At 33.8% G+C, this 12,320-nt stretch overlaps 1 protein-coding gene across 2 annotated transcripts in view; it reads left to right on the top strand.

Moving 5' to 3' along the window:
* Nucleotides 1–9,827, top strand: part of IntS2 (integrator complex subunit 2) — a 99,423-nt gene extending 89,596 nt beyond the window's left edge. For both annotated transcript variants that reach the window (XM_090370938.1, XM_090370939.1), the window contains 2 exons: nucleotides 4,231–4,404; nucleotides 9,667–9,827. In XM_090370938.1, coding sequence (XP_090227064.1) covers nucleotides 4,231–4,404; nucleotides 9,667–9,827 — 335 coding nt within the window. The remainder of the gene's footprint in view (nucleotides 1–4,230; nucleotides 4,405–9,666) is intronic.
* The last annotated feature ends 2,493 nt before the right edge of the window (nucleotides 9,828–12,320 follow it).

The following is a 12,320-nucleotide window of genomic DNA, read 5'->3' as shown; positions in this document are numbered from 1 at the left end:
CCAACAGCTACTAAGTACAGCTAAACAAAAGTAAATATAAGTACAAATGAGAAAAATCCCACCAAAAGACAGCCTTTTTTTTTCATAAGCAATATTCAGAATATAGACAACTAAAGGTAAGATAAATGAAAACAGATTTGGGACACAAAAATTAACATCTTTAAAATTAAGATCATAGATGCTATTAGGCTTTTCATACTAACGAAGAAATACTGCTGAAGGCTTATACCTAAATGGATGTCAGATGAACTATTGAGACAAGTTGCAGAGAAGAAAAGTGCATGGACGCATATAAATTATCAGGTGATATAAATTAGTGTGTACTCAAGTTTGTGCTCTTACCTAGAAAGTCTTCAGTTCTGCAGATTGCAGCTTCTGGAGACTAGGCACCTGTGGAGTGACCCGATTGAGGTGTTTAATGCCTTGAATGGATTGAATAAGCTTCTTGTGAATGGCATTCTTCCTCTTGCTTAGATTACACACAAGGGGAGCATAAATATAAGTTGAGGAAGGAGGGTTGCAGGATTGATGTGTAGAAATTTGCCTTCCGCCAATGGGTGGTTGATTGTTGGAACAGCCTTCCATCTCTTGTTTTGGAAGTTGATGCTTTGAATAAATTAAAGGAAGAATAGGACAAATTCTTGGAGGGTATGGATGGGTGAAATGTGTAGTGTGTTTTTTTTTTTTTTTTTTTGGCTGATACTACATAAGCTTGCTTTCTTGTGGATGGGGTTGAATGTGGTTCCACAGGAGCACCTTACAATCTGCCAATGTCATCTGTGTTGTAACATGCTACAACAGAGATGACATGTATTATGTAGATTTGTGCATTTAGCCCCATGTTGTGTTTGTAACATACTACAACAGAGATGACGTGTACATAAATTATAAATAAAAAATTAAAAAATACATAAAATAAATTAATAATAATAATAAATAAGTAAAAATACATAATAAATTAAATTAATAATGATAATAAATAAGTAAAAATTACATAAAATAAATTAATAATAATAATAAATAAGTAAAAATACATAATAAATTAAATTAATAATGATAATAAATAAGTAAAAATTACATAAAATAAATTAATAATAATTATAATAAATAATCATTAAAATTAAGTAATAAAATAAATTAATAATAATAATAAATAATAAGTAAACAAAGGATGAGAAAATGGAGCGATAAGAAAAGAGAGGGGTGTTATAGTTAGGATTAGATTAGGATTGAGAAAGAGAAGGCAACCCATGAGAACAAATGCAGGTTTGAAGTTGGCCTACAGCCCTATTGAAAGTTGTCTTACAACCTTGCATTCTGTGTGACAGCTTCTGTTAAGTAGCAGGTGAAAGCAAATCACAGTGTTAGTGTGCTGCACACTACTTTACTGCAGCAGCTGTTTCACAGTGCACACATGCTGTACAAATGTATAACAGTTTCAGTCATCCAAGAAATCTACAAAAGTCTTGCAGTCAACATCTGGAAAGTCAAAATCCCCCATTATAAGACATTCTGATTTACCAGCCCATTCTACTTCTCTGTATAGCTGTTTGGTATACTCATCACAGTCATTAGGCCTAAAACACACTCCTATCACACCATATATCACACCAAACTGAATCAACATTGTGCTAGTCACCCATGTCGACTTGATGCACTACTTTAGATTTAATATGCTTCTTAACTAAGGGCATAACCCCTCCCCCTCCTGTCCTGTCTGCCCTTCCTGTATATGTTGTACTTATCAAATTCAAATTCAGCATCACATTTGTCTGAGTGATACCATGTCTCTACAATGTCTGCATTTGATGACTTAATCGGTACTTCAAATTCATCAAGTTTATTTACAATGCTCCTGGCATTAGTGTACTTGCAAGCATACAGCCCATCATGTATTCACTTGTTCCATGGTTACTTGCAGCAGGACTCAAAATCCCTGACACCCTGATTTCCAGGCTGCTGCATTTTCCAATAGAAGCAGTGCAAGAATCACAGTCGAATCTGCTTGAGGCTCTGGTTACTCTATTAGTCTGTATATCCCCCCAAGCTAGCAGTTTTCTGACCCACCTACCTTGATAGCATCAGCAAATATTTCTGCACTCCCTCTATTTAAGTGTATCCCATCCCTGTAAAAGCAGTCTCTCCTATTAACAAGCACAGACCATTTTGAGAAAAATTTCACCCCTTGAGCCTTGCACATTCTGTCAAGGCTGTACCACTCTTATTGTGTCTGGGCAGATTTCTGACACTTTCAAATTCCATCCTAACTCTAACTTGCAAAAATTTGCATGGAATGGGAGAACCTAGGTAGAATTTTAGAACGGCTGGTGGGAAAACTTTTCTAGCATGCCTAGTTCTCTCTTTACTGAACTGGAAAAAACTTCGGACAATCAAAAAATAGAGCATGGATGAATGGATCAATGACTTGCTGATGGATTTTAACCTATATCAATGCAGTTTTGATATATCATCTGTGGAAGTTTCATTGTAAAATCATGGACTGTAACTAATGATTCTTTTATTGAGATGCTATTATAAATAATTAAGATGCTTGGTATTTATGTTTAAAAATGCTTTAATGTATGTTAATTAATTTATATTTACAAAAATTTACTAATTATAATTTATAATTTTACATAATTTATGTTTAAAATACTTTAACTTTTATATTATATTGAGACTTGTATATTTTTTAAAAAATGAAATTTTGATATATAGGCAACCCCCATATAAAACGGTTTCGCTCTAACACGGCTAGAGAATTATGGCAACCTTGCATAACACGGTATTTTTGAGCTTTTGTGCGAGGAAAAACTCTATCATTATGTTGGATGTAATTTTTCAATATTTCCATTCTTTTTTGTGAATCCCTGCTTTCGGCTCGTTAATCGTTATGCAAAAAAAAAATATTGGGAAATCCCCATGTTAGGTTCTGTGGTGTTGAACTTATGGAAAAATCTAGATTTCAAAGTTTTATCACTATTTGATAATGTGCCAGGCCATCTAAAAGATTTAAGTCATCCAAACATTCCTATCACCAAGTACAACTTCTTTAATTAGATCAAGGCATTGTATCTACCTTTGAAACTCATTACATCAGAAAATCGTTACAATGGATTTTGAAAAAAAAATTGATTCCGAATTGAATTGATGGAAAATTGAAGTGATGGAGGCAAGGAAACATTTTTCAATTGTGGACTGTGTCGGAATTATCGCTCAAAGAAGTAAAACAGTCAACGTTAAATGCATGTTGGAAAAATTCATGGTCGAACCGGCAGAAAACGGAATCGGTGCAATAGTAGAACTTGCTGAGTCGGTAGGATTGGAAGGTTTTGATGATAGGATTACTGAAGCCCTCGTGGGTAGCACTATTGGTAGAATCACCATCATCCCCACACTGGGCAGAAAAGACCTGGATACCAGTCCTGTCGATGAGATGAGGAATTTTTATGGGTCTTTTTCTGTCAGTCTCAGGCGAGGGTATCATAGTTTTTTCTCCTGGAAAATTGGGTTTTTCATCCAGAAAAATGAAAAATTTACCTCAGAACATGCAATTTGAACCCACACACAGAGTAGCATAGCCTTAGTCGATGATTCTCCTTAAAAAAAAAAAAAAAAGATATGATTACTGAAAACATTCAAGAATTACTGGTAGAAAAAGAGGCTGGCAAAGTGGATTTGTTGGAAATGGCATATTACAATCTTATTTTTTGAATTCAGATTCTTCGACTGAAAAGATCCCAAAGTTCAAAAGGGAGCTTCAAAAATGCTTGGTTCCATACAATGAAATTTACAAAGATCTATCAAGCAAAAGCAAACAAACCCAGATTAATGATTTTTTAAAGAGAACTGAAGATACATGAAATCTAGAGTGGTGTATTTTTATTAGTTTTGTTAACGAAATTGTGTATTTTTGTTAGTTTTGTTAATGAAATGGTGTATTTTTGTTAACGAAATGGTGTATTTTTGTTAGTTTTGTTAACGAAATGGTGTATTTTTGTTACCTCTTGGAACGTAAACCCCCCCCCTTTTGTACTGGTTCTTAGTCCCGTATAACATGGTTTCGCACTACACGAGATTTTATAGGAACCTAGCTACCATGTTATACAGGGGTTACCTGTATATGTATATTTTTTTAAATATATAAATCCTAAAAATTTTACTTTTATGTTATCTTATAAGTGTATCACGTTTGTTGAATTGTTGAAGATATACCTGTCATTTTTTCAGTGCTTCCCAGTAGTCAAAGGCCTCCTTTCTTCCTTCCGGTTTTACCTGCCCTTGTAAACATGTGCCAAGCATTCCCAGTTCTCTGTGAAGATGTGGCTACATTATTATCACAATTAGGAAAAGTTTGTTTATCACATACATGTGTTGTTAGTGATATATCTCTCAGTAGTAAAGGTAATTCTGTATGAATTTTGTATTTTTATTACTCAGAATTTTTACTATTAATTGCCAGTTTGTCATACCATGTTATTACTGTTTTATTTTGTTTTACCTATACACTAGTGGCAAAACGTGTGGAAACTTTTGAAAAAATTGAATTTTTCTACATTTCAGTTAAAATTAAAAATTATGTAAAGGTTTTAACCACTAACTTTTATGACAGTGTTATAGATCTTTTTGTTCTGAAACTAATGCAATAAATTCATTCAAATCCAATGAAATGGGAAAAAAAGTTGCGATGTGAAATGTCATTACCAACAAACACAAACTGGTTCCAGAATCATGGCAAAGATTTACAATTATACAAATGACCAATGACTGAAGGTTTTTGAGCTACCAATCAGAGTGCATCTTCAATGACTGTTAATCCATGTGTCACTAAACTTCAATACAAACAAACAAACTATGATTGGCTATATGTATGCACCGATATGCTGCACAATATAAATAGCTGATTGTGCAGTGATTCTAGGCATTTCTCTCTATGGTGAGGAAAAAGTGAAGTACTATGTGATTCTAGGCATTTCATCTCTGTGGTGAAGAAAAAGTGAGGTACTGTGTAGTTATTGAACATTTTTTTTTTTTAGGTAAAGTTCAACTTAAATTTGGTTAAATAAACATATGGAATCTGTTAGACAAGACTGGTCTATAGAGAAGAGGTCTTTGTGTAATGAGGGCTATATGTATGAACAGATTGCAAAACTACTTGTTGCGGGGTCAACAAAGCCTGGAGTTCAGAAGCTCTGTACCCAGTATATGAATACTGGAACTATCTCAAACAAGCAGATAATAGGCTAGAAAAGATGTACTTCTTTGCAGGATGACAGAAGAATTTTAAGACTTGCAATTGCAAACAGAAGAATAATATCTTCTGAAATGGAAGGTATCCTGTTGACCTCTCACTGACTTGAGAGTCAATGAAAGGACACTCTGACATTGACTTTTTGACAATGGAATTAAAGCTAGGATTTCAAGGAAAATGCTATTCTGAACTTTAAAGCAAAGACAGATGAGTATGACTTCGATTAAAGAGCATGTTAATTGGATTTATGAAAATTGGCAGTCTGTGCTGTGAACTGATGAGACAAAATTTCATTATTCAGCAGTGATGGAATCAGATATGTCAGCAGAAGACGATCAGAAGGTTTGATGCCATAGTGTTTCAAAGCAACAATGAAATACTCAAGAGTATTATGATATGCTGGAGTTGGCAGAATTGAAGTGTTGCAGGCTACAATCAATGCATCCTTGAGAGAAAGCCACTGCAGTCTGCTGACAATCTCTTTCCTGATCCAACAAGATGGAGCACCATGTCACATGGAAAAGATATGCAAAGAATGGTTCGATAACCATAATATTCAAGTAATGGAGTGGCCTGGAAATAGTCCATACTTAATCCAATCAAAAATTTGGTTCAGGTAATGGCTTGTGCATGCTTCTCATCCAAGCAATAAATGAGAACTAACAGAATGTATTATTCAGTCATGGTTCCATGTAATCTCAAAAGAAGAACTGGAGAAATTGATAAACTCCATGCCTTAAAAATGCCAGATAGTAATCAAAAGTAAATGGTATCCAACAAAATACAACTGTGATGCTACTGAAAGGACACTTCAAGTTATAGATTCAAGTTACACTTTAATGTTATATTTGTTTATGAATTTCCATATTGTTTATTGTATTCAGTACAGAATAAAATGAATTTTAAAATAGCTTACACTGATGTGTTTTTTCTTGAAAAACTTCCTCCTACTAGCCGTAAAAACAATATATTTTCCCACACTTTGGGGAACTGATGTATAAGAAAAGTTTCCACAATTTTGCCCACTGATGTATAAAAAATTAATACTACATTCTTCATAATAGCAGTATGGAATAATTTTCCAAAACCCAGTTATTAACTACTCCTACATGAACTACATAGTTATTTCATTGTTGGTATTATTTGTATTGTATTTGTGTTATTTGCAACCTGAGGGTGAATTTTGAATATTTTAAAAACATTTTGCTTCTCTTTAACATTAGGTAATTAAATTCTATACGTTAACTTTCTCTCCCCCCCCCCCTTTTTTTTCTGTAGGCATAATATTGGATAATTTTTTCGTACCTTTTTTATTATTAAAAAGAGAAGGGAAAATGTTTATTTACAAGCATTAACTTGCTGTTTTGTTTTAGAACAGTTATTTCTTTTGCTGAATGTAATTATTATGCTTTGCCCACTTGAATCTAAAGAAGACCATGATCTAGACTAGATCAACGGTCAGAACCTTTTGCTCTTTTGAATGCCATTTTTATTCATTATAATTATAAAAATCTTTGTGGACACCATTTGACAAGTGAAGTTAATGTTAGGGTGATAAATGATAAAATGTATCATTCCACTAGCATGCCACAGAAATCTTCCCACATGCCACCAGGTAACACATGTAGGGTTCCCATGCTTTGTGTAAATAGTGGTGACTGAGAAGTGACATATAATCATGGCTCTGAAAATGTAATGTGGACATTTGTAAAATCATAGAACAGAATTGACATATTTAGTTCAAATTTGAGAAAAATTATAATTTAGATTTTTAAAATGCTCTTAACTTTTGGAAGAATAGTGCTTGAATCAGACTCTTTAAATGGCTTGGATTATTAAATAATGCAGATAAGAACATGCATATTATTTGCTTGTTTGAGTTTAATAAGATTTGTTAATTGACTTAGAATGGTTTCTCATGTTACTTTTTTTTCCATGAGAATTTTATTGAAGGGTACAGTTTTGTTAGTAAAGCTCTATTATCAGAACAATAGCAGTTCCTTGACTGCTCTGTGTGAATAGCAGCACACAGAACATATTTGAGATATGGGCTTCTATCACAAACTGTGCTATGCAACAAATTTAGAAGTTTAAGGAGATGGGTAGTTTGTATGTATATTGCGATAGCTTAAGGTGCTATGTGACATCTGTGAACTGGGGAGGGGAATACATTAGAATTATGGAATACCTTACAGCTATAATCGGCGCCTCCGTAGCCAGGTGGGAAGGAGCAGCAGTGCGTAGCACACGCTTCTTGATTAGACCGGGGTTCGAGCCCGTCACCACCAAATATGGAGGATGCGGAAAGGTCAGGGAATGACCACCGCATATCCCGGAGCAATATGGCCTTAGTTGCTAATGCTCCTAAAAAAAAAAAAAAAAAAAAAACAGCTATAATCACAGAAGCCCCTAATGTATATATAACATGAAAAGAATGCCAAAATGATGGATGAATAATGAACTAGCCAGTTTAAGAGAGCAGAAAAAGATGACAAGGGAAAGTTACAGAGCAATGAAAAGTACTGAAGCCTATAACAATTTCAAGTTGCTCTGTAAAAGTACCACAATTTCACATGATCGGCCTTTTCCAGATTGGCTGGAAAAGGCTTGAATATCTGAAATTTCTGGCTAAGAGAGCAAAGAACAGGGGCACAGGATTTTTTGCTTATGTGACTACACAAGAAAATAATGAATCAGATTGGATTCTTGTGTAATGGGTGTGAGAAAGTCTTGGATAATCCAGCTGATATGAACAGGTACTTCATATTGATATTTAGACCTAATTGAGATCTATAAAACTCTGAGAGAAGAAAATGAAAAAAAAAATATTAGAATTAGTTGTCACTTTAAGCAGTTGAAGCTGATAGCCTGGGGAATTTCAGAGATCAGCTGGATAAGTAACTTCATGAGGAGGGAATCACACAGGTAGTTTATTTTATTTATTTGTTTATTATTATTATTATTTTTTTCTGATGCAGCAAAAGCCTAGGGCTTCCTTGCACCATACGGCTAATACTAATAGTAGAGGAATGTGACCAGTTTCTGAAAGTTTTATTGATGAGATTAGTGTTGAAATGACCAATAACACAGCAAATAATTCACATTTGACTTCTACTGGCAGATCAGTTGCAATGCAGTTGAACCTCTCATGATCAACTGCTGCAAGGTTCTATGAAGCATGCCACTCATTTGTACCCATATAAGCTACAAGTGATTCAACTGATAATCTACGAACTCCAAACAGTCCTGAAAAACATTTGGTCTTCTTTTCTTTGTTAGAATGTACAAACAAGGTGCACTTCTAGCTGAATGGTAAATTCAACACTTATAATTGTCAGATATAAAGAACATCATATTCATGTGTTAATAAAATTCTACTGCATTCCCAATATATTACTGTGTGTTGCAACTTAATACTAGGTTTGTGAAAGCTTTCATTTAGAAAGTCCAGCCAACTGACCTCATGTATGCTGCTGGACATTGCCAACTCCTCACCAAGCCAAGCATGTTATTATCAGCATTAGCATTAGTAGTGGCAAATGATGCAGGAAAGCAAGCTTATACAGCATCAGCCAAAAAAAAAAAAAAAAAAAAAAAGCACTTCCCATCTCACCCATCCATTCCTTCCAACAGTTTGTCTGATTCTTCCTTGAATTTATTTAAGTGATCAAGTTCCACAAACAAAAGATGGAAGCTTGTTCCAGCAATCAACCACCTGATTGCTAAAGGCAAACTTCTGCACATCCAACTCCAAGCTAGAGACTTTTTATACAGTTGTTTTCATGCAAGATGGGCCATCACCACAAATTACTGATTCATAATATGACTGCTTCTTGACATGTTTCCTGAAGACTGCATAATTTCTTGTCTGTTACCAACTGATTGGCTACTTTTCTTGATCCATGTGATTTTTGGTTGTTTGGTTATTTTAAGGACAAGATGTACTGGAATTTAATTCTTTCATTCAGGATATTATACGATAAAAATATTACCTAGTATGGGAAGAAAATCATTCACTATTAAGGTGAAAACTGCAGCCAGTTAAAAAGTATAAGAATTTCAGTGGTTTGTGGCTTTACATATAGTTCATTCTTGCTGTGCAGTGTATCCATTGAAATGAATAGTAGTGTTGCCTTAGACAGAATTTAATATATTATTCTTGAGCTTAAGAGTTAATGAGTCATGTCATTATGAGGAATCCAAAATACATGTGCCTTCATGTATAGTATAACACATTCTGTATTCTAATGCAGCTCCACATTTCTTATAGATAACAAGTTGGCAGATTTAAAAAAAATATTACTTTTGATTGATTGAATATTGTCAAACAGTGGAAATATTACATGTTAAATTTATTGCATGGTATTTTGGAATATATATTGATTATTGTCTGAATTTTTTTCCCTACTTTGCAGATTTCCTTCCCTTACTTACAGATGAACCAAAATCACCATTATTCAGTGAGTGTAAAAATACCTTGCAGAGGATGCCAGCCAACAACCATCTTTGCCAAACAATACAGAAGGCTTTTGTAGATTTGTGCAACATTATCATTCTAAATAAATCGGTTTATTGAAAATTAAGACCTAATCGATAGTTCGTTGTATAAAGTTTTGTGTGATATTAAATGAAAGCTGTACATTTTAAAAATGTACATTTTATTGCTTTTTTTTTTTTTTTTACAAGCCTTACTGTTTTTTTATTTATCCATATGTGCCTATTTCTCATTTCCTGCTTTCTCCTATTGCAGATTCTGTCTCATCATTAGTCACTAGCATCCTGAAGATGGTGGTGTGAATGAAAGGCATACAAGATCAACTGTTTTAGAAGTGGGCTCTCCACACATACAAGCTCTATTGGGAATGAGTGATCTTGTCACTATGTGTTTAGTTTGATTTTGGCACTTACAGAAGTAGATTATCAGTATTTATTAACCTTTTGTGGATAAATCTGTCAATACCTGCAGTAATCCTGAAAACAACTTTTAGGATATGCTAGATATTTTTCTTACCCAAATGAATTGCAAAATATATTTAATATTTAAAGAAAAATGGAATTAAGATGAGAGATAAGTAATCAACAGCAGTTAGCAATATTATTGTTTTAAGTATTAGATATTTTGGTAAGATATGAATATAAGATATTCAGTATGCTTCTCATGTGTGCAAACTTAACATGAGAAGCATACTGAATACATGCTAAGTTTGCATAGAATAAGTCACTGCCATCTCCTTTAGGATATTTTATGCAACATAGCTAGCTTGTGTTACTAGTGCAAATGCCTTTTTTACAGACTTTCAGCTCATCTTTTGTGCTATGGTACTATTTTGAGGCATGTGCTTTAACAAACCTCCATATAGATTTTTTATACAAGGTGATCATTTGATTTCTAAGCAGCCAGTCAAGTAGTGCTGACAAACTTGCAGAGCCTAGCTTGTTTCACTTATCCTGAAATACACCAGGCAGAGATTCATGAATGTCACCCTGCTGGATAGAGAAACTACCCATTATTGTGTTAGATTTTTGGTAATGAAACAAACCAAACCCTCAATATAGTCAAATATAAGTTTTTGTTGGTAAGGTCTATCAAAAAATATTGGCCAAAGAGATGCTTGGGAGGCTCATGTCTTAAGCCTGACATGTGTCATGATATCCTGCTGACATCATTGAATATATCACATTATATTCCAACTTTTCATAATATCAAGGATTAGGATTATTAAAAGGGTTATGTTTATTCAAACTATAAACATCCAGTCTATTGTGTGCAGGTATACATGTCTGCATACAATGGATCATATGCTTTTTATTATTCTGTATATGCTTCATGTATACAATGGATAAGTGCTTCATATTATTTTTGCAAGTCACTTGGTTCATTGACAAATTTAGATTTAATTTCTTTCATGTACCTTGTTGTTGTTTCAGGAATACACTACTGATGACCTTTTGTAGAGTAACTTTGGCTATCTGTCAACCAAAGCAATAATGTCTATGCATGTTCCCATTCAAAAGTACTGCCTCTGGAAAAATAATCTGCATTTCCATTGTAATCCTTTAATTTTTGATTGTATTTCTTTGTTAATCTTGTATGGAAGTATGCTTGTATTTTTCTTTGTCTTACTCTTTCATAGGTCCATATATTTGCTACCACCTGTTCTTCAATTCAATACTGTATGAACTGCTGCTGTCTGCAACAAATGACAAACATATGATTCCAGTGAAAAAGGGTATGGGATAACAGGATGTGTAACAAATCCTCTACATGCTGTGGTTAATATCATAACATGACCCAGGATTGTATGGTTCATGCAAAACTTAAACCTTTATCTTGAAAAAGCGTTTAGATCCGTTAGTCTCTAAAATGAATTATCATCATCTTAGATGTGGCTCATTTATTTTTTACAGATTCATTTTATTTTAACTTAATCCACAGGATACTATGCTGCAGAAACTGAAGGTGGATAACATTCAACAGGATGTGCATTCCATTTGAAACAAATCGTCTTTTCTAATCATAATATATGTATATTAGTGCTGAAGCAAAGAGGTGTGGAAAGAGAAGTAGGAAAAGTAGACATGCCATATGATTCAAGTAGTTACTTGAATCATAATGTGCAAATGCCTAGCATTTAACACAAAAGTATTCAAAACACAAAGGGTTTATGGGTTGAAGGCTGAGAAGACAGACGGTGCTTGTTGACATTGGACTTGAATTTCTGTACGTTGAGCAGTACTGCTATTGGACATGGTGAAACAAGAATTATTATTGGTTTACCGTGAGCTTTAGTGCATAACAGCTACCTACAGTGAAACTGTAACAGATGAGGGGGAGTTAGAGGATAAGTTTAATTGTATTGTCCAGTGGCAGAACCAGAGAACTGATATAACATTTGCTTGTGTAAACTTTAGATATTTAATCTTGATTAAATATCTAAAGTTAAATCAAGATTAAACTATTTAATCTTGATTTAACTGCAAAATATTAACATTTTAGATGTTATTTTCCAATTGGATCTGTTTTTAGTACTGTTCTTGTTAGAGCCAAGTTGATCTTAAAATCAGGATT

This window comes from Mastigoproctus giganteus, chromosome 3, assembly GCF_048544385.1.
Source record: "Mastigoproctus giganteus isolate SK-2022 chromosome 3, ASM4854438v1, whole genome shotgun sequence".
NCBI lineage: Eukaryota > Metazoa > Arthropoda > Arachnida > Uropygi > Thelyphonidae > Mastigoproctus > Mastigoproctus giganteus.
Note: the sequence above shows the minus strand (reverse complement) of the source record. Positions and strands in the feature narration are given on the sequence as shown.